Source organism: Aquila chrysaetos, chromosome Z (assembly GCF_900496995.4).
Source record: "Aquila chrysaetos chrysaetos chromosome Z, bAquChr1.4, whole genome shotgun sequence".
NCBI classification, from domain to species: domain Eukaryota; kingdom Metazoa; phylum Chordata; class Aves; order Accipitriformes; family Accipitridae; genus Aquila; species Aquila chrysaetos.
In genome coordinates this window covers 83,672,274-83,695,686 of record NC_044030.1, presented here as the reverse complement: position 1 = coordinate 83,695,686, position 23,413 = coordinate 83,672,274, and the positions used below count along the sequence as shown (strand labels likewise).

Below are 23,413 nucleotides of genomic sequence, written 5' to 3'. Positions count from 1 at the left end.
AGAGAGAAGTAGCAATATGTTTATTGATATAAAACAGCGAATTAACCAAGCTTGATAGTAAATGCAACAGCGATTTAACAAAGTCTGATGACAAGGTTCACCTGATATTTGCTTCATAGAGGGCAGGGTCAGACAAAACTGTCAGGGAGACCCTCCCATTGAGTCACAAGGTTCAGAAAGGACCCCCTTGCATTCTGAACTCCTTCTCAGAGGGGAGTTTAGGTGCAGCAGGATCCAATCCTAGTCCCAGACTTGGTCAATGGTTTATGTCTAAAGGATTATATATGCGCAATCAATCCTTTACATCACTTAGCTAAGATTTCAAAGTTTAGCATGCTATTAATCAGTTACTGAGAATCTGTTGTGGCGAGGAATCTCTCAACCTCAAGGAGAGATCCTGGCATGCAGCCCGCTGCCGTGCAGGAGACCTCAACGGGCCCTGGGCTGTCCACTATTTATGGAGTAAGATAATTGACTCAGTCGTGTTTGCATACTGACTACAGATGTTAGCTTCTTCCAAATTTAGCTTGAGTCGGACATTGACCAGCATTGTGGTTAGGCAGGCACATTGATTAAATTAGCCCTTGGCTATTGTGTTGTTATCTGTCTCCCCTGAATCCACTTTGAGCTGGATGCAGCCATCACGACCAGACGCATCCCATACGTCTGCCACTGGTGGTTATCACTTGAGAAGGCTTACGGGAAATACAGGTCAGGCTGGGGAAGAGAGCACACCATCACAGGGACATGGGAATGTCATGGTTTGCACCTTAAGTTTGACCAAGAAGGAAATATGGGGATGGTGGGTGCAAGTTATCCATCCCTGGAGAGGCTGAGAGATCTCTGCCAAAGTACATCTCAATGTGTAAGATCAGCAGGAACACGTATGAGGAATTGTTTTTCACATCATGGAAGCCAAAAGTTATTGCAAAGCTCTGAAGAACGTTCATGTTTCAAGTCCTGCTGACTGAGATTGTAAAACCAGAAACTCTTGACGTGTGCAGCTGGTAAAACATTGCAGTGTCTGCTTAGGACTGGTCTCTCAGCTGACTCTGTGGAGGAGATGTCAATGGGATTGAACCAGTCCTCCGAAACTCCACTTCGAGAGCCGATCTCTTTTGAGGAGCTTAAAGGTTCCCCACGATAACTTCCAACGATGTCAGACAGCCAAAAGCACAGCTGGCTGCACAGCTGTAGTGCTAGAGAAGGGGCAGCAGGGCTCCTTTCCTCTTCCAGGAGTGCACCACGGCACTTGTCAAATGCGGTGACATGCTGGTGTCACCAACCCAGCCCCTCCTTTTGTCCCTCTGTGCAGAGATAATTAAAATGGTGCTAACCACAGCGTATGCTCAGTAATGACATGTGTTAGTCAGGCAGGGCTCAGCACATCTGTCCCGGTAAAATCTGCTCATCCATGTGCTGCCTGCTCACTGCGGTATGTGCAGGCTGAATTTGGGGTTGTGAACCTAAAGTGCAAATTTGTGTGTATTTATGGCTTGTGTTTTCTTGCAACTGTGAGACTGCTATTGTGGGAATTAGAGAAGGGTTTTGATTTTTAAGGGGGGGAATATTGTGGCTTGTTGATGGTGTTGTCTTAGACACTTAATTTCCTTGTATCCCATCATCTCGTTTGTTAGGGGTTGAAAAGTGGAAGTAGATCAGTCTGACTTATATCTTCTGTAAGGAAATTAATGTTAAATGTATAGGTGAGGTGACGTCAATACCCATAGAGGTGCAGCAGACCGGTTCAGGAATGGGTTTCGCTTGATGTAACATGGGCAGATGTAACATGACAGAGTCTGCCTGCCACATATAACTTGTAAATCCTAGCACTTCTCTAGCAGTAAAAAAAAAAAAAACTTCACTAGAAAACCTGCCTGAGCTTTTGAAAGGTCTCTGGGAACTTACAGAGTGTTGTGATGACTTTTTTTTCTCCCTTTTCACAGGAAAAACGCCTTCAGCCATGTGCTGGGCACGAAGCTGGGCACAACTTGACCTCACCCCCTGAAAACAGGAACAGGGCCAAATTTTGCTGAGTCTCTGTGGGGACGATGCGTTAAAGTCCCTTTTCCCGAATGAAAGCTTGCAGAGGGGTGCTCAGCTGTGTAACTGCCAGTTTGGCAATCCCTATAGGATGCTCTGACAGTGATAAGTACTTCAGCGGTACAGATAAGTTGCAATACGCTTTGAGATGGCCAGACATAAAAGGCTGCTATAAACGAGCGCAGCAATATTATAATTTAATGACATAAGCTCGCTGTTTCCAAAGCAGAGTCAATACAGCGCTGAAAACCGCGGAGCGATCGGTGGTGAATCACTGGGGCAGGGTGGATTACGAGTCTTCCTCCTCTTAACGGCTGATGCGAGGATATTGTCTGTCTCTCCGCGCTACGCCAAACGTCTCCCGTTGGCATGTGTGAATGCTAACAGGAGGAAGGTGAAATGAAAACATTGTTCATACGTATTACTCATATGCAAGCTGTGGATTTCATATATTCTTTCTTGCAAAGAAATCTCCTCTTCCTTTGAGCCCATAAATGAAATACGCCAAGCCAAGGGATTCTTAAAATTTAGCTGAGCACAGATCATAACTTACTGTATTTATTATAATAATGTCCCCTTTCTGTCCTATTTACATTCATGGAAAGGCAAGGTTAGGAAAATATTATGGTATTTTTTTTCTGTCTTAGTGCAATAGAGCCGCTGGAAATGAGGAGTAGTTTTTAATCAGTTTTACATGAGTGGCCTGGGTTTTGCTTTAGCACTCTGTCTCCATGCTTCTCAGTTAAAATGGTGATTTAATTTCTTCTCTGTGATGCTTTGAGGGATGAGTGTTAGTGGGGAAAAACATCTGATGCTCAGAGTAGAGTCCCAATACGGTTTTTGTCTCTTTTGAATATATATGTGATGTAGTGAGGAAAAGATGGGCACTAACAAAATACGTAACGGTTCTGATGCACCCATGAAGAAGGACATTTTTACAGCCTTAGATCTGAGAAATCACATACTTGGCAGTCAGGCTGTGCAAGATGAAATGATGAAAGTTTAACCTTTCCTCCAGCTTATAGGTCTGAGCCTGAAATATTTTTATTAGCTAATGACCATCATGTGGTCTAAAGCCAAAAAGGGCCATCAAGATGCTTGCTCTGGCCATAGGCAAAGTTTTGTAATTTCTCCCAATTCCTTTCGTACTGAGCCATCCAAGACATGCCCGTCAGAAAGGTAACCTGTTTTCAAGCCTTAAGTCTTGTTCTAACTTCGCTCGTCATCCTGCTTAAGAAATGTGTGTCTGACTGTAATTTGAATCTATCTAGCTTTACCTTCTGGCCATCGGATCTTGTCATGCCTTTCTCCACTTGAGTAAAAGGCTATTTTTAACTTGTGTGTCTCCCAAGAAGATATCGATGTGTGGTAATAGAGTCACCACTCAATCTACTACTTGGAAAGAAAATTGATAGAGCTTTGAGACTCTAATTTAAGTGTTTTCCTACCTTATTCTCATCATGATTTAACATTTAGTCTTTGGTAAAGTCTCCAGAACAACTGAAATGCAAACTTTCTGGCTGTAGTGATTTCTCAGCTTCATATAAATATATTATCAGAGCAAACAGGAAAGTGTGCATTGCGTTGACATGTGCATAAATGAAAAATGGCTCAGCAGCTTTACTCTAACAATTCACATAAATTCATCTCTTATATGTAATACCTGCACATGCATTACGGTCGGGGAGGCGATGTGTTCAGAGAAGTGTTTTATTTTCAGCAAAATCTCTCCTAACTCAAGCCCTCTCTGCCCATGTAAAGTGTCTCCAGCAGTTTTTGTTTGATGTGATGATTTTCACCAGTTGTGTTGATCCTTAACAGTGACTATGCCCTGGCCAAGAGATGGGTTTGTTTCAGTGGTGGGTGCAGACATCCGTCTCTGGGGTCTGTATTTCAGCTCAGGTTTGGGGATGACTTGGATCTATAATGTATAGGGTGAGGGATTTCTCCTGTTGTCTTGATCTTTCTTTTCTCCTTCCACAGTTTACGAGGTGGTGACAGTGACAGGAGATGTCCGGGGAGCAGGAACCGATGCCAACGTCTTTGTTACTCTCTTTGGAGAGCTTGGGATTACTCCCAAGACTCATCTCACCAGCAAGTGAGTACCTGGAAGGAAATCTGTATCTTTGAGGCCTGTTCTTCGGTAACTCTTATTGCATTTTGATGAAACGTAGTATTGTGCTGATGGATGCAGAGGGAATAAATCTAAAAGGTATTTCAAGATCACCAGGGAAATCTGAATTTTTACCATTGCATGTTTCTTACCAAATCCCTTGCAAACCTGCATTCCTTTCTGTAGGTGGAAACGTGCGTTCAGATCCATATTATGTAAGGCACACATTTGTAAGGTGTGGGGACACTTGCTTTTCTTAAAGCTTAAATTAGGAGCTCCCAGTTTAGGAGCTGAAAATATTCGTCGCTTGTTGGAGTGGGCATGATGGGCCATGTTCGCATGCCTAAATCCCACTGAGGTCTCCATGCTAAGTCAGGTACAGAGACAAATGTCCCTAAATGTTTCTGAAGAGTAACTCAGTGGGTTTGAAGTAATGTTGCTGATGAGTAACCGCCCACACCCAGCCATAGGAAATCTGTGGTAAGCAGAAATGGAAGAATTTCAGCTGATTCCTAATTTAGATCGTTTCTGTTCTATCTGCTGTATGCCTTGTTGCACACCACTGCGGTTGCACCTCCACTGGATGCACCTTCTCAATTCTTACCACTATGTTGAACTTAGTGGAAACTATGTTTTACAATATAAGAACCCACTACGAGGTTTTAGGCTGTCTCAAAAGCCTTTTTTTTTTTTTTTTTGGAAAAAAAAAAAAAAAAAAAAAAAGAAAAGAAGTGAGCATCAGGGCCTGCAGGTGCTCAGCTCCTGTGAAAGCAAGGTGACTTTTAAAAAAGTCCCAGCTCTGCATGTACTAATTTCCTCTTAGCCAGACAATTGCACTAAGATAAAGCAGAAATCCCTTCTCCACAGGGTATAGGAGAGGCTGTGTGTCTCTGTTTTTCGGTGTTCTTATTGTTTTGGTTTTCTTGAAAATGTGCTTCAGAATTTTTAATCCTGTGCTAATGTCACACGGTAACTTCACATTTTCTCCATTTCTACAGCACCGACAAGAGGTACCTGCAGCTATTTTAAATTTTACCCTCAAAAGAGCTTCTCTTCCCAGTGAAGCAACTCAAACATGAGAGTCTGTAAAGAAAATGATATGGGAATGGTAAAGAAAATACATGAAATTTCAGCCCTGTTTGCCATATTTGAAATTCAGAAATCAGAGCTAAGCAAAGGAGTTTTATTATCCCAGCATCCCTAGAAACACGAGGGAGAACTTGCTGATTGTGTATTATATATCTATACAAAATGTTTTGTCTCTGTTCTGTGATTTTCATCCAGACATCCCAACGAACTTATAAAGCGGAATACCGTTTCTCTTGATATAACAGGGAAGGAAACCGAGGCAAAGAGGTAAAAGATGACATGGTCCCGCAGCAGGTCAGTGGCAGAGCTGGGAGCAACAGCAGCTCTGCTGGGGGAAGAGCGTCTAGCACCCAAACCTGCCTCGTAGTATTTGGCAAAGCCATCAAAGCAGCATTTGCTTTCCAGGGAGTTTTCTTGTGGTCAGCATTTACATAAAGAGCCATTTCATTGTCAAAGCGCTCTTCTGCACATGGTTATGGAAAGAATCCAAATATTACCTTCAAAAAACCCCTGTATGCCATTTAGAGAAGAAGTCAAGAGATCCCCAGAATAGATTTCTTCATCAGCTGTGGCCTTAAACGAGCTACCGGTTGTACAAGTCATTTTTGCTGGCACTCTGGTTAACGCCTGCTCTTTCCTCCTGGACTCACCACTTTTTTAGTGAAAGAAAGAAAGAAGGGACACGCAGGGATTATTTTAGGTTGCAGCAGCAGCCATCTGAGCTTGTTCAGACCTGGGTTACCATTTTGGGTTTGGTCCCTGTTGCGGAGAGCAGATGGCTGAGGTGTTGGTAAGCAGGGATGAAAGCCATGGGAAGCCAACCTTCTGCAGTTCAGGGCTCTTAAAACTGGTCCCGTAGGAGGTGACCGCTAGAACTGCAACTACAGCTTGCCACTGGGGATTTCCCAAACATCAGCAAAATTGCTGCATCTCTAAGCAAAGTCTGGCCCGTTACAGTGCTTCATCAAGGAACAGTGAGAAAAAAGCTAGTCCGAGTGTAGGAGTGTCCGCAGATCTGCTTAATTGGTAGTCTTCTCTCCTAAATATGAAGCAAACCATGGAATAGTCAGTTTGCCCCCAAATTTATTATGCAGCTTTGTGAATATGGCAAAAGGATGGAATCTCATGCATCTTTCAACTAAATGTTTACACGAGTTCACTTATGACTGCAAATGCATGACATTTTATAGGTGTTTACATTTCCCCATGTATGACAGAAAGCTAAAATATCATGCATTGCCTAAAGACGGTACTACCATTTCAGCTTCTGGTTAGAATAGGTTTTTCTTATTTCTTTTGTGATTGTGTGCTGGTAGTGAAATACATGACATTTCAGATCTTTTTGTCATGTGCGGTAAAGGGAAGACATGGCAAGCTGATGAAATATCATGTGTTTTTAACATTGGCCAACAATAAGGTAACTGTGAAAAACAGACACAAACCTTCATCATGACTTGTCAGGAGGACCATCAGTCCTGGAAGTGGCAGTGCCCAAATTCTGTCCCAAAACATGCTTTTATTTAGGCAAGGAGGTTTAGCCAAGTAGTGTTTGGGTCTGGGAGGGACTGGAATGAATCCTCCTTCGCAGTCGCTGTCTGCCAGTTTTGGGGATGGACACGATGGCAACACCTCCCCACCGGTGCTGGAGATGGTGGATGGGTGCTGGCAAAGCGTTGCTCGGTCCTGGCCGCTCTGGGCAAAATCCCACTTCAAAACCCAGTTTACAGAAACCTCCAGATCCCCACCTGCCATCCCGCACCAGCTACAGCTCAGCCAGAAGCTAAAACCACTACCACAAATAAGTTTCTTTCCACGGGCCCCATCACGGGCACATGGGTGGACAACAAGGCACTGCTTGGTGATATTTTGGCAGTCGCCGAGACCTTTCCTACAGGCATGAGCTGCTTCTCCATGGTCCAGTGCCGAACAAACTGTGTTGATCCTCCATAGTGTTTTATTTCTCTTTGCTCGTGTGCCTTCCACCACTCTGGGGCTGAGGACCGATTGCAAAACTCAGCAGGGAATGCCACTGCCAGCTCATTTGCAGTATTTAGTAGCAAATTTATTTATTTTTTTGCTAGTGTAAATGAAACCACTTTTCAGTGTCAGGCTTACCTGGTGCAGCTTGTGACAGCTGCAATAAATATTCATGGAGAGATTTTTCCTTTAAAAAAAAAAAAAGAGATAGAAAAGATTTAGCATCTATGGCAAAGAAAGATGAATAATTGGTAAGTGACAGCTGGCTTCTTACTGAATTTGAGAATGGTGCAGCAGATTTTATTTTATTTTTTATTTCCTATGCTGAATACCTTTAAATGGCAGTCCCATCTACCTGGTCATGAGTTGCTATACAGAGCGTTTCCTGCTCCTAATGCCAGGAAATACATAGGAATTGCAGAGTATGTACATGATGGTCTTTCGAGGATGTTAATGTTTGTAGCTCTACTCCAGCTAAGCCATACCAAGTTGCAGAAGATCTGATTTTCTTGTTTAACTGCTCTGGAATAAATAAACAAATACAGAGGAGCAAGCTTATTTACTCCAAACAGTTAATATAATAAGGTCGGAAGTGTTAGAAAGTTGGTACAGAAGGGGCTATTCAGGCTAGGAAGCAAAGAAACCCCAAGTGCAGTGGAGAAAGGCTTCTCGCATCGCTGCTGAAGCACTTCTTCCGAGATGAGTTGCAATGCTTTTCCTTTAATGACACGGGACATTTCCCATTTTAAAGCTGTTTGTGTATCTAACTGTACTCTGATTAATGCCCGTACAAATCTGCAACACTTAGACCGCGCTCTGAAGACTTAATGATCTGGGGCAGCGTTAAGTGACAGCACAGTTCGGAGTCTATATTTGCTTCTGAAAAAGAAACAAAGTGGGAAATTTCTTCTCGCTCTTGCTCAGGCTTATTGGCTAGCCTGTGTCTAGCATTTCAGGAACAAATCCATCCGAGAGGGTACTTGGGCAGCGGTGTTAAACAACCCAAAGATAAGAACCAGTAGAATTGGTGTATGTATAAATTATAATCCACCTGCAGCTACGCAACTAGCAGTTGGTGGTACCAACTACAGGAAAGGTCAAGCCTTAGAGGGAGAAACAGGAATTTACTCAAAACAGGCAGACTTTTAAGGGAATTTAGCTGCTAGACCAGGTCCTTGCTGATAAGTGCCAGCAGCACTTTCAGACTGTAAAATCTGGCCAGTTTTCCCATGGGATGAGTATAAGGTGCCTTCCTGGAACAAACTCAACCTTTCTGCCTTACTCAAAATCCTGCCCCTACCCCCAACTCAGTCTTAAAAATGTCTGACCTTGTTCTCATTAAAATCTTCAAAAATATTTCTCCATGGGAATGGGATAGAAATTTTCAGCAAAGTAAAATTTGCCCCCAAATTTGGCAGAGTAGATGCAATTCAAAATGTAATTTAATATTGGGAAATGCTGAGCAATGTTTGCACCATTATCGATGGCTCTATCTGCTTTGTATACAGTTTCTCCAGAAAATAACAACCAAACTGCAGATAACAAAGACATAAAGCATAGCTGAGATTATCTAAATTAAATGCTATTGTTTTATTTTCTTTATGTAAATCATGCCACCAAAGATGCAAAACTGGTATTAAGATACTGCTGCTCCATTGTATTGCAGTACAAAGTGGAGGAGTGCATGTCCAAGATGTGCCATTAAGGCTATCGAAATCTGTGCTGGGAATGCTTATGGATAAGGCAGGGGCTGTTTCAGTGTGCCCTACGGCACTTCGTAAAGTTTCAGGGTACGTTCAGACACGAGCTCTCACGGTTTTGCGCTGGCGTTTGGCTCCTGGGTGTCATCATGCTGCTACACCCCCGAGCAATTTATCTCATTCAATTAAATCCTTTCAAGTGGGACCATTTTTTTCATTAATTGTTCTATGCTTGTTTAAGCAAGATTCCTTCTGCCGGTCAGGTTATTGGTAGGAAAAAAAAAAAAATTAATGTCCTTGGTACAGAGATGTTTGCAGTCGCTGTGCTTTTTGTCTGGTTTCTTTTCCATCTGGAGTATTTTTGGACGTATGCTGCCTTATGCAGTATTTCCAGCCGCCTGCTGACTGATATTGTCAGCTTCATGACAACAGTCTTGGCAAAATATTTGCAGACCAAACTCCCTGGAGTATTCCTTGCTCCAAGAAGGAGGTTAATGATGCTGCTATTGGAGCTCTGTGTTAAGAGTAAATACGGTTGGAACATACGGGGTTTTTTTGCAGTTAGGCTGTCCGTAAATCCATCCAGGCCAGTGTCCTCTCTCCAGGAGTGATCAGTATGGATTTGTAGGGAGAAACAGAAGAATGAGGCAAACGCATCGTAAGCATTTTTCCAGTATCTTTTTGCATCTTGTGGCAAGCTGCCGTCTTAGCCCAGAGGCCTGATAACACAAATACACCCAGCCTATAATATATATTGGATAATCTGAAGATGAGCAAAGCTGTCTGTCCTTTCAAGCCAGGAGAACAACAGGGATAGATCAGCGCTCATCCCTGCCACCTACGTATGTTAAAACTACGCTGCCCAGCCCTAGTTCATGAGAAACTCGCCTCCCATGAGATAGCAGGTGAACCAAATGGCATTTATTTTTCCTTAGAGAGCGACAGGCTGCAGGATGGTTTTTGGTGCGTGACCTTCTGAAGTCATCCCCGGTACCCACCTCCCTCCCGGTGCTGCTAAACATCAGTGGCAGGAGCAGGCAGACCTGCGGGCAGGGTTGCAGGGAGATGCCACCAAGAACTGACTCTTTCTGATGATTTAATGGAGCATCTTTAAAATTTTGTTCGAACTGACATCCACGGTAACGCTTCGTGCTTCTGTGCAGCCCTTCATCCACGGTGCTTTTGCAGGTGGTCCTGTGCGTACAAAGCATTGTCAGATAAAACACCTGATAAAAAGGCAATTTGAATGATCATTAATGCAGTGATTCAAAGCTGAATTGGTTCAGGTTACTCCATCGCTGCTAAAGGTTGTGGTTATTATTTTTATGCCTCTGCTGTGATCAGTACCCAGGTTTTCCCTCTGTTCCTAAGAGCTGAGCTCTGGAAAGGGTGCTGTTAGCTGATCAGAAGTAAAGACTATTTTCTACAAATATTCAAAATTTCAATTTCAAATGTGGCTTTCATTTAGGTGGTGGGATTATGTCTTGTGAATTCCCCTTTATTTAAAAAAAAAAGGTGATTTACTAGTGCAAATGTTTATTCTATGTACTTTTGCATTTAACGTGCATCATTGATAGTTTCTTCTTGTCTACATACCAAGTAGTAGCAAAACTCTCATGGCACTGGCTCTGTTCTCTGTGCCAATGGCCTACAGAAGACATGCATGCAGGGATTTATAAATACTATGCTCAAATATGCACCGGTTCTTGTGGTGCTTTTTAGCAACGTGACTTACCCAGCCAAGAGACATAGTGCTCTAAATCATTGTACGTTTGCAGTACCATGAGCAGTGCAACCTGTAGGCAATCATTCAACCAAAAGAACCTGAAAACAGCTTCAGATACAAAAAATATTTGAGAATTTCATATACTAATTTTTGTTGAAGTTTCTTGGATGTTTCTTACAAAGCAATTGGGTAAAACACTACAACAGACTATAAAAAATAGAGCTGCTAAAGCCAATTAAATACGTGAAATAAAAAACCTGATTGAAACATATTTCTGAAGTTGCCCTGGCCTGATATCCCAGCCAAATGATAGGGCTCCAAGTAAAATTCTGCTGATCTTTAAGTGTTTGCTTACAGCTACCCATGCCCAGTCCTTGATTCTGAATCCACCCAAGCTTGAACATTAGAAATTTAGTGCTGCAATTTCCAAGTCCGATTTTTCCCTGCTTTATTTGTCACTGGAGCTGTGCAAGCCAGCGTGCTGCATTGTTTGGTGTAATGAGTTCCTTATGGTAAACAGGCTATGAATTTCTTACCCCAGCCCCAACCTGGACCAGACTCTGACATAGCCCAGCTGTCGTGTCTCCTTCTCTCCCTCTTTTTCTTTCTTTTTTTTTTTGGATAAACTTCAGTATAGCCATTCACCATGGGAAAGTCCCTCACTCCCTCTCTTCCTGCTTAATTGACAATGCTAGAAAAATGCTAGAGGGCAGGATTGGATTTTTCCTTAAAACATTCCCCTTTTTTGTCCTGTTGATGCTGCATATCCATCTCAAGGGAAGAGACTTGTCAAATTCTTCCTACCTTTCGACAGCAAGACTCGCCAGGAGTTTGACTTCTGGACCACAGTCATGTTTCCCAGTGCTTTTCCAAGCTCTTTCAAGATGCGTGAAGCATCTCCTCGATGGGCACTTTCAGATGCCCACTTGCTGCTCCTCCAGCACCAGATTTCCTCCCCACCGCTCTCCCACCATCCCAGCAGCCGAAACAGCCCAGCACAGTGGTGGAACTGCCGTAAACCAGCACCCACCGGGACCAGCGTGCTGAAATCTTTGGGCTAATTAGTCTCACTTAATACTTTTGTGCCATCTCCATAGCAGTCTGCAGCACTGCATTGATCTCCGAGCCGATGCGGGGAGAAGACGCTGTCATTACGATGCTCGCTCAAGCCTGACAAACTAATTGCCTTGCACTCGCTGACTGTTTTCTCTCTGACAGCTAGGTTGGGGGAGGCTGGGATGGATTTAATTGTCTCTTGTCTTCATGGCAAGGTTAACCGTTTTAGCCTTTTCATGTAGCGGCGATGCTCCTGGCGCGGTGTCTGAAATAGCAGAACGGGGGAGGAGGAGGGTTGCGCACGCATTTGCAGAACACACAAAATAACCTTTAAACAAGGGCGCATGCAGATCCTTCAGTGATGTGGAGAAGAGAGCCAAGCAAAACGGAACCCCCTTGCTTGGATTATTAATATTCATTATCTTTCTGAGTACAAGCTGCTTGTCACTGTGGCTTTGTGCTGCTGAAGCGCTGTGGTTTCTTGTTCATTTTAACGTGACTTCTGGATTTTGCTGTGTTTAATCATCTGTAGCAATGCTTAGTGGCCCAGGTGAAATGGGGGCCCATCAGCGAGGGCGGGTGGGAGAGGCTGTGTCTGCAAAGCAAGGACGGGTTTTGCCTTGATGTTATTCATAGTGGTTTTGTGGAAAATACGAGCTCAGAAAGGATGGAGGTGCTTGTCAGAGATCACACCGCAGGCTAGAGGCAGAACTGGGAATTAAATTCTACATCCCCTGACCTGGGCCAATATACTTTATATTGCCTTCCACTTGCACCTGTGAAATACAAACCGCACACATAACACTTCACCAAAAAAAAAATCAAACTAGTCCCTGTCTTTGAATGAGATACAAATCGTAGGAGAAAGTTGCAAAGGAAGCTTCAGTGGTCATTAAAAAAATGTTGGAAGATGGGCATGGAAAGAAACCTTTGATGCAGTTGGATGCTTTTATCTCTGGCTGAGCTCTGGGCAGATCTGTGGCTCCGCAGGGAACTCGCTGGGCTTCGGAGCCCCTTCGCTCCATCAGCAAGAGCGGGTAGGCTTGATGCCCGGAGGCTGGGATGGCAGGAGAGGACGCATCTGGGAGTGGGAAGCAGAGATGAAAAGCATATCGAGGCCCTGTAAAGCAACTGAGGTGGATGCGCAGGGGTCCAGATTCACCACATTGGTTGGCCAACAAGGGCTGGTTGATAAGGGTGAAACGAAGCTCTGACTCGACCACTCCAAACGAGCGCTTTCCAGCCACCCCGGAGGAGAACAGCGGAAAACATCCCCGTGTTTTTTGCTGTTACCTCTATGTTTTATCAACCGATGGGTGGGCTAGCAGAGTTGAGGAACCACAGACGAGGCATTACCAAAGAGTTGGAGTCCTTCACGTAATTTTTGCTTCGTTGGTGCTGCCTTGAAATATTTTCACTGAAGATTATTTTCAGACACCTCCAAAAGCCACTTGCTGATGGGAAAGTCTTACAGGCTTCCCCAGCTCTTACCTCTACAGGCAATTTAGTTGAGGATTTTGAAAAACCTTTGTCATGTTTTATTCTTGGAGGTGATATGGAATGTGATCCAAGGTTTGCATCTGCTTGGGCCAGCATTGCATTTCCCCCAAAGCTTCCATCTCAGCTTCTGGAAGGACTCTTAGAGCTTGAGAAGGGAAAAAGTCTTTTAAATGTCGGTACTTAGAGCTATCCAAAACTTGTCCCTGGGAAGAGGGCATTGAAAAGTAGGTCTTTCAGTGCTAGAAATGACATTTCTTCATCCTTAAACAGTAGCACTCTGTCAAGCCACAAGGTATGCTTGCTGACAAGGTTGCTATTTTCTTACCATAGTTTTTGGTGCATGTGTATTACAGGAGCAGCACGGCCTTTGAGAGGAGCAAAACAGATGTGTTCCGAGTAAAAACCAACAATGTTGGACAAATAAAGAAAATAAGGTACTGGCTCCACGAGGTGCTAATTGAATGACAGGCTGTAGAGGTTTTAGCGTTGTCATGTTTTATTCATTATATTTGTTAACGTGCTCCTATCAAGGTGAAGTTAAGGGGTGGTAAAAGCTTGTTTACTGCCTAAGATTTGAACTGAAGTGTGAAATCACCTACCATATTCCTTATAACTATCCACGCTCCCCACCAAGAATTGTATTTCTGTCATATACAACCACGGAGGAAGGCATTTAGGACTGTTTTTATGTCCCGATGGAGGTAAATGGGGTTCGCTATCCTCTTATGCTAAATTAGTGTAATGTAAATGATAATTATTATGTTTAACCTCCATCTGACTGACCTATATAACATTAAAAATTATTAACTAGTACAAAGAAAGCTGGAAAAATGGGAAGAGGTGAATAAAACAAAGTAAGAAGAGAAAAGAGCAGGAGGGATACAGGGTGGGAGGAGGGTCACTTATGTTTTAGATATGCAGTGTAAGGTGAGCGAGTGCGTATGTTGAATGAACATGCAGGTGTACGTATATTTTGTGTGCATCCCCTTGCAGATAATAGCCCATGGATGCACCTATGATATCTGCTCACAAATACATATGGAAGGTTGTTATTTTCAAAATACCCTGTAAAAGCCCATAAGTCTTATGAAACACTTTGGCTAGACAGGTATGAACAGGCATTTTGTGTATAGTTGCTCTAGCCTTGCCTAATATAAAATATTCCACAAAATTACGGTGCTAGTGGCCGGTCTTAATCCAAATATCAAATCCAGGGTTGTTCTTCCTCTAGGATTGAGCATGATAACACCGGACTGAACGCGGGCTGGTTCCTCGACCGTGTGATCGTGACCGACATGAACAGACCTCACCTCCGGTTTTACTTCCCCTGCAACAACTGGCTGAGCAAGGAGGACGGGGACGGACTGTACGTCAGAGACCTCATTGGCAGCCTGAATCCCATGGATGTGCCCAAAAGTAAGGGTTTTCCCAAAAGCTCGGCTTTCTGGTGCCTTGTCAGAAGGGACAGGGTTGCTTTCAGATGACTTCAGCCATATAAAAAGTAATCGTGTAGTCTAAGCTAATTTGAATTTTCTTTATAGTCAGTGGAGAGAGAAATAGGAAGGTGCAAGATGCTTCCAGAGGGTAATTCCTTCTTCCAATGTTAGACCTGACACTGTAGTGTAGGATAAATCACTATCTGGAGAAGCTCCGTTTGTTGATTGAGTACCAAAGGATCTGTGATGACTAATTTAAATTGGATTAAATGGCTACACGTAGATGGGAGGCATCCTACCCCAGAAGATGTAGCCGGTATCGTTGTGTGCTATCAGAAGAGGCAGCGTGGTTGCAGTCCTCTGTATAAAGTTAAGTGTTTCCAGGCTCTGGTGATGACCTGCAGGAAATTTCCATAAACAAGTCAACCCTCTCGCTGTAATTCCATGCTGGTTTACTGTATGTGTATGATATCCATATTGAACTGGTGCCTATTTTTCAGAGTGGTTTTAAGCTAATGATGTTGAAGCGAAGCCAGGACAGCTTGCAAACCAGACATGTACTCCCAAATTGATATCAGTGTGTAGGCCATGCGGTGATGTATAGTGCATGTAACGTGAGTGGGAAGACGATCGAGATGTGAAAGTGGAGCCAGCAAAGCAGCCTCAGGTGGTATGTCAGCAGTTTATCTGCAAGTGCTAATGAGGAAACCGAGTTGTGTTTTCCTGATGACCTCACCAATGCACTGCTCCTTTCTGGGAGCTTAATTTTGGGCATGGAAAGTGAAGTACACCCACCACCAGCCACAGGTCTGAGGGAAAGGAGAGATACGGTTTGGTGCAAAAGAGGGAAAACGTGTTTTTGCTAGTATCACATCTTTTTGAGAATAAGTAGTTGATTTCTTGCAATAATGTTGTTGATGTGACCACTTAGGAACCTTTTTTTGGTAAAAACAGTTTATTGCCAGCCTTAAAACAGTGCTTTGAGCGTTGATAGATGCTCTAGAAGGGAAAAGTATTATTATTTTTATTGAGATCCTGTTTGAAGTTAATGAAACAATACACCATGACGCTGTCCCTGAATTTTTAAATAATTTTGCGCTATTAAGATACAACCTCCTAAAACAGTTTCAGTATGTTGAAAGTGTAAGTATTAAAGGATACTGCATGTGAGTTAGCGTGCACAAAAAATATCCGTTGATAAGAAATGTATGTGGGAGCGTTTTATAAATGCAGACCTCTCCAGGGTGGCTGCCACAGGGGAATGAGATAACGTCTGGAGATGCTCTGCCAAAAACCCACCCAGTTACTGCTGGGGCTCCGTGTGCCAAAGTCCTTTGCTGCTCTTTTATCTGTTCAGGTTGTGAAATGGAAGAGTTAAGGGGCGGGAGGGGTCTGTGGATGAGTCAAAGCAATACACAAATAACAAGAGGTTCCCTCGAGGAGGAAGTCAACCATTCCATCTTAATAGATCTTTAAATGACACAACAGTTTATCTGAATTTATTATTGCTCCTGCCTTGGAGAGTTGATTCAAAGGAATGCATGTGATTTCCTCCATCCTGTTCAACACCTGTTTCTCAGCAGGAAAAGATTTGTGGGCTAAACCCTCAGCTGGTACAAATCAGCGCAGCTCCAATGAAATTGCTGGAGCAACGTTGCGTTTCACCAGCCGAAAAGCTAGTCCTGAGCGCTCGCTCTTCTGGAGAAGTGGTTTTGGGTTATAGATCAACTGCTCGCTATGTGCTCGGTCCAGGACAAATATGAATAAGATTGTCTCTTGCCTTAGGAGTACGAAAGAAGAGATTTGACCAGGTATTTTGTCAGCAGTGCATCTGTCCTCATCGCCCTTACCAGCTAGAAAAGCCCGCTTCTGAGTGGCATAGGCTGGATGCTCTGAGGCCGTCCGTATAAATGCAGGGAGCTGGGCTGAGGCCAGAGGCACGGGTGAAGGGTTGGATGCCTTCCAGGTGGCACGTCTGAATCTGTAAGAGGAGAGGGTTAGCTCAGCTATCTCAGGTTGCAGTTCCCCTTGAACCATAATTAATGAAAGATAAACATTCCCAGGCTGCTGAGGTGAACTGTCAACTGCAAATGTAAATTTATCTGAATTAATTTGGCTCTCTCTGGATCCGTAAAGGTCTGAAACGAGATTGTGATATGATTTTCTTTGTACATACAAGTCATTTGCCCTAAATTTGGTTGTGTTTTTTTCTTTTTTTTTTTTTTTTTCAAATGGATTAAACAGTGGTGTTTACTCTTTGAGTATTAATATTTTCTAGGCTACTAAACAAATGAATAATTATGTGGTTTGGTGATTTTATGTGCCTGTAAAGAAAGATTAGTTACTCCTTCTTAAGTCTGTGTTCCCATTAGAAGTGTTCAGTGCCATACTCTTCTCCTTTTTGGTCATGCCTCTTCAATCACTGTTCCCCTTTTCTCTTTAGTTCTTCTCTGTAAACCACCCGGGCACTGTTGTTACAGACCTTAGCCTCATGCTTTGCTTTCACGCTCCATTTGTTGCCACAGTCTGGTATGTTTTTGGAGGTAACCAAATAAATTTCCTCCACATTCCCTTTCCTGCAACACCTTCAGCTTTTGATCTCCTGGAGAGCTTTCTCATCTTTGTCATGAGGATTTACCTTCCTCTCTTGAACTGGAGGTCACTGCTGGGGTGTGCATCTTCTCTGTGATATGTGTGGGATGTGGACTGGAGAAAAAATGGGGTTTTTTTGTTGTATTTTTCTTTGTTGAAGCTCTGTAGAGGCATTTGAAGCATATTTGAAGGGGGTTGTTGGTGCTCGGACCAAAACCTACCAAGCTATGGGGAGACTCGGCATTTTTCTTGGTGAGGAGCACAGGCCAGCCAGAGAATCCCTGCAGGGCTGTGAGCTTTGAAGAGGTTAATTTAAAGGAAAAAAACCAGAGGCATTATTAAAAAATGCAGAAAAGAGTATGTTCCAAGAAATAGTCAACATATAATTGAAAAATTGCACACACACACACAAAACAAAAGTAGAGTTCTTTTCATGATCCAAGTAGAGTTACAGAGGATGGCAGGAATATTTAGTGATTGCAGATGCCTGAGTGATTGCATCTACTTATCTGAATAAAATGGCTCCTGTCAGGTTCCCTGTTGAATGCCACACATTTCTCAAGGAGAACAGGTTACATTTTCAGTGTTCCTGCTTGAATGATCCTCTATTCCCTGTATTCACATCCACGGCATCGCATGCCCATGGCCCTTTGACAACGATAGTGCCGCAGATTCTTATTTACCCAGCAGCTGCTATTGGTGGCCTGGATTAATTTACATTACAGGTATTAATTACAAGGAAGGGCTATTGTTCAGCCTTATGCTGCTTCACTTGAGTTTATGAAGCCTTAGGATTGTATGACTATGGTTGAGCCTTTATGCAAGGGACCAGCTCAAAACTGAAGTCAGGCGCTGGTTTTCCTTTGAGCGTTGTGGGTTTTGGATCACTCTGAGGGTGTCTGATGTCCTACCAAAGCAGTGGGGGAGGGCACCATTCATAATAGCTTGTAGCTGCACTAATAAGAACTACTGACCCAACGGGGACGCAAAAGCAAATGGAATTCTGGATCCAGTCCCCAGCCCGTTGTTTGATTATCTGCAGACTGATCCCGAATCACCCGTGCCGCTCTGTGGACAGACCCTTATGTCTCCCACCCCGCGGTGACTCTCATTTGGCTGGACTTCACCCGTCTTTCCCTGGTGGTCTGCAGCCCCAGAGCTGCTCTGCATGCGCTGCAGGTGGGACACCGGGGCTGTGTCTTTTTCCACCCTTACGTGGGATGAGTACAGCTTTTATCACCCAGCTGGAAAGCAATGAGTCCCGAGGTTTGGTCTTCAGGTGGATTGAAGAATGTCTCAAGATGTAATACTGGAATATTTTTGCAAGGCTACATTTTGTCCTAATTCACAAAAGAAGCTGAGGTTTGGGGGGGGTAGATGATATGTTAATTATCCATGGGCCATCTTCTCTATGGGGGTGACAACAGGCTGTTAACGCTATTTAGCTGGTTGAGGTTAGGCTAGGCTCTCTGCATTGTGACCTCCAGTTTTCCTCAGAACGAGGGAAAAAGTTGCAGTTAGGTACCACCAACACATATTGGCTATTCTTGATTATCCTTGAAACCTGTCCATAACCAAAACAATTCTATGTACATGCTCTTTTACTGAGAGAAAGCAGGAACTTTCATTTGCAAAGGGGGCATTTACTCACTTGGTCCTTAAAACCATGTTCAAAAGCACAGATACCTGAAAATTAATTCAGTCTTCTGTGTGACTGCAGTTTGTGCTAACCTGTCAAATTTTGGTCAAGTCTTGCCAACCTGCCTGTTGCAAAAGATGTTGAGAGCCAAGGACTGATTTCCAGCTGGCTCTTTGGCCATCGGCACCCTGAAATTATTTAGGATTGGACACGATGGGCTAGAAATGTGCATGGGACAGAAGCTCATGTCAAAGACGAGATCAGGGGTAGCTGCGCTGTATCTAGGGCTAAGTCTGCATGGTCTTTTGCAGGCAAACGTAAGTTTCCTGCCTTGCTGAGACAAGAACCAGCTTTGAACTGGGAGGTCGGTGGTTGTTTTCAATTCTGGCCTGATTTGGGGTTGATATATGGTGCATCTGAGAGTTTGCGTGGATACGTCCTGAGGGGTAATGGCTGTGAGGTCACACTGAGCAATCGGGAACTGGATTCCTGTAAAGACAGACGAGTGCTGAAACGTGCCCGTGTGCTTGCGCATGCAGAGCCTTTAAAAAATGAGAACAATATTTACTATAATTACAAATGGGAGAAGTTCAGCCGATCAAGTTGCAGGTCAGCCCCAATCCATTAGTCTTCCACAAGTTTCCTTGAGTCGTTGGTCTGGCCTTGTCTGGGGCAGAGTTAATGTGATCACCTGAGGAGTCTTGGGCGGTTTGTGTTCATGGTGGGTCAGAAGAGAAGACCACGGGGAGAGCGAGCCCCAGAACAGTTTCCTTCGAAGGCAGGGAAGGCAGTCCGTGCACATGAAGAAGGAGCCTGTGCTGGACTTCTCTGTCTGGCGTGCTTTTGAGAGCAATCTCTGCAAGCACACATAGAGTTAACATGCTCCGGATATTCTCCGTGGGTTTTAGATCCACTAAGACCTAAAACTCATATATTTGAGCTGGGAATGTGAGCTGTGTTATTTCTTTCCTCTGCGAAGGAGGCTTGTGTTAAGACTTCACAGTTCATTGTCCAGAGTTTTAATGTTGGCTGACTTGAAGACTTTGGAGGCACCGACCTGGCTGCGGCTTGAGGAAACGCTTGGGGCAGCAGGTATCGATGCGTATGCTTGACTTTGAGTCAGTAGCGAAATCTTTCCTGTCCCAACAGGATGGGCATGTCCCTAAGGGCTGGACTGGATCTGAACTGAAGCCGCGGCCAATATTTCTCAATAACGTACCTGTGCTAGAAGCTCCACTAAGGAGCAGCATTTTGGATGTGAGGCACCAGTCGATGATGCGCTGTGGGCTTTGCAACCTCATTTTATAAAGCGTCAGGTCTGGAGAATGGCACCGGTCCATCTCCTGTTTCCCCTGGATCGTGATTCAAAGTGACTTGTCACATTTTGGAAACTTTCACGATTAGAAAAACTAAAAAGATTATTTCTGAGGATGTAGAAGCGGGGGGGAATGAAATATTAATAGGTGTTACCTGCTCATCAAAACTCATCTTTATTTACATTGGGGACTGGAAGTGTGTAATCAGCACAGGAAAATGCAGCTAAATATATTTATGAAATAAATATGAGTCGTTTACTTTTGAATAACGGTGAGTACCCCCTGTGTTAAGGATGAGGCCTTGCTCCATGCTGAGATATTCAATAAACAAGATTTGTAGGGGGAGTAATACCTTTTACCACCCAATTGATAGCATGATATTTTTTTCCCAGCATACTGAGTATCCAAAAATGTCTTTTTTTTTTTCTCCCCCCCCCCCCCCCCCCCCCCAATACTTCAGTTGTTCTAATAAAGATTTTACTCTCCCTGCAAACTTTGCCCATCTTATATCACTGTGTCTAAAATGAGGCAGCTATGGACATTTTACTTGTAACGTATTTTTTGCCTTTTGTTTTGTCTCTAAAGATGGCTAAGGACAATGAGAAATTGAAATGTAGAAATAAAAAGAAACATTGGTGACTTGTAAACCACAAGGAAGACAGGATGCACAGAGCTCAGAAATGGGATGAAAATAGAAATTCGTAATTCATATAAAGGACCTCATGTTTCAAAAGAAAAAATTTTGGAGAGGCATAAGACATCTCTATGTGTGGCTGGTATATAGATCTATATGTATCCAATAAAAAAGAGATAGTGCAGCATGTTTGTGAAGATGGGGGATAATTTTGACCAGTTATGTCTAGCTATTGTAATTAATTCAACTATCAGTTTTGAAATAAAGTAACTTTATTTAAATATCTTCTTTATATAAAGCAAGACTGAAGTACAGTGATAATATGATTTTAAACAATACTGTAAAATTATTTCACTCTTCATTCTGAGCAAAAATGTTTAACCCAAGAGGTTATTTTCAGTGATTTCCTCAATTTTGATAATAGCAGATCTGGGGAAAGCAGGAAGCAGATATTTCTTTTGTGAAATGTCTGCTTTTTTTTTTTTTTTTTTTTTCCATGGGCTCCCACACTGGGGCTGTTATAATGAAAAATAATGAGAAATCTTGGAGAATTAGATGAACGAGGATTTCCACGCCACTGTCACAAGGTGGGTTGCCCCGTGCTAAGCTCCGTGCCTCTGCAGCTAAACCACTATTGTCTCTTGAGCAAGGTCGTTTAAAGCTCACTTCAAAATGTCATCATCACTTTGAAGTCGCAGTAGGAACATCAGTTTAGCATATCCTACAAGCAAAGACTCCTGCATGTGGTAGATTGCCTCTCAGAGGCTTTGCAGTGGGATGATCCAAGCTGAATCCTAATATATTAACTGTTTTGATTCATACTTTGATTTTGCGTAAGAGCGACAAAAAATGGGGCTGAATCTCATGGTCTCTGGGCTGGATGGGGAGACCAAGTGGCTGAGCTCGTTATAGGAGGGGCACGAGGCAACAGTTGAGGGTAATGCAATATTCAGCAGAGCAAACATAATCGTTTCCTTTTCCCAGACGTTATGCCTCCTTGGGTGGTAGCAATAATATCTCTTTCTTAAGAACCCACTTTTAGACAGCTCTTCTGAGATTAACAAAACGCTGATCCGAGGTTGCGGCAGCCTTGCATCCTTGGCGCTGCCTCTGACGGCGTGCACCCCAAAGCCAAGCGAAGGTTCTTCGGCATTCCTCCCGCACAAACGCCGTGTTTTGGCAGAGGTGCTCATGGCCAAAAGCAACGCGAAGCTCTTTCTTCATCAGCATTCCCTGCTCTCCAGGTGTGCTTGTAATCTGCATTTTCAGTTTGAACCCTTGGTTTAAGGAGCTGTTTGCCACCTCTGAAGGTGCAGCTCATTAAGAAAGATAGTCGTCAATTACTCTTGACAGAGATTAATTATTTTCAAGCTCTAAACCAACCCTTTGAATTCAACCCTTTCCTGGATGGGGAAGAAAAATTCTTCCTTAACTGTGTGTGGTTGCTTTGTGGAAGAACAGGCCACGCTTTTGAGACCGAGCTAGCTCCTGGTGAACTCAGCAGGGCTCCTCTGCTTTTACAGGGGTTGCTTTAGGTTCTCATTACACCTCGCTCCGCATTGCTGTCTCTAGGGTCTCTGCTACTGCAGTAGAGAGAGGTGTAATGATTAGGGCTGGGTGAGTTTTCTTCTCTGCAGTGTTCGCAGAGACGCCAGAGACAGTGCTGTGTATGAAAATGCAGGAAGGCATCTCCACCAGAAGGTCAGGAGAAGCTGATGTAGGAAGAGGTGGTGTTAGCCTGCTGGGATGGGCTCTTTCCCAGGACAGACAAGAGCTAAATTCAAATGCTTACTCTGAATCGAGCGTGTTGGGATGCCAGATCCCTGCTTAGTGCCCTAAACGTAGGCTGTCTGACATTTTAAGGTTGCTCTGACCAAGAAGTCTAGCTGTCACTGAGGAATATGCTGTCAGAAGTGGTATAAAGGAGCTTCCATTTTGACGAGTCAGTGCTTTCCGTCAAGAAGAGATTTTGTCAGACAATTTCTGGTGGGCTGGATTGACTGACTCAATCTGACAGCGAGGAACCGAGGCATATGGACGTTAAACCACCTTCCTCGGCGCGTGCAAAAAGGCTGTGGCAGACTCGGGTTGAAACTGCGCCTTGCCTGCAGATCCAGCCCCCTGCCTCTCCCTCCGGCAACAATTCTTCTCGCTTTTCATACTAACCGCAAATGTATTTCTTTGCTAGCAGCGATTCAGAGACAGTAGCGTTGCCTCTCCCCTACGCATTCCCCCCCCCCCCCGCTTCTCTCTTCTGAAATCTGCCTGCTCAGTGCTGAGCAGTACAGGATGGATCTTAAACATTGCCACCCTTGGGAGCGCTGCGAAAACAGAAGGATAATTGCTAGAAGTTGCCTTATGAGAAGAATCCATCGCTGCCTACGACTTAGCTCCCTGCTTTTAACCCGGCGTGTTTTGCTCCTGAAGGCTGTAACGTTACCTTGTTGTTGGATGCTGTGCTGCTGCCCTGCTCCGCGGCAGGTCGCGCGCGACGGAGGCAGGCAGGGATGTCTATCGGGGAATTCACTGTGCCCCGCAGGAGGTGGTAACTCTAAGTAATGAAGCACGGTTGACTTTGTTTCCCTGCCTAAA

General features: G+C 43.8%; 1 protein-coding gene across 3 annotated transcripts in view; it reads left to right on the top strand.

Moving 5' to 3' along the window:
* LOXHD1 (lipoxygenase homology PLAT domains 1) overlaps nt 1-23,413 on the top strand; it is a 142,487-nt gene that overhangs the window by 11,720 nt on the left and 107,354 nt on the right. Inside the window, exons 2-5 of one of the 3 annotated variants that reach the window (XM_030005442.2) lie at nt 4,027-4,141; nt 5,155-5,166; nt 13,558-13,638; nt 14,436-14,620. In XM_030005442.2, coding sequence (XP_029861302.1) covers nt 4,027-4,141; nt 5,155-5,166; nt 13,558-13,638; nt 14,436-14,620 — 393 coding nt within the window. Of the gene's footprint in view, nt 1-4,026; nt 4,142-5,154; nt 5,265-13,557; nt 13,639-14,435; nt 14,621-23,413 lie in introns of those variants that run through there. The other 2 variants (XM_030005444.1, XM_030005443.1) reach the window with 2 other exon arrangements.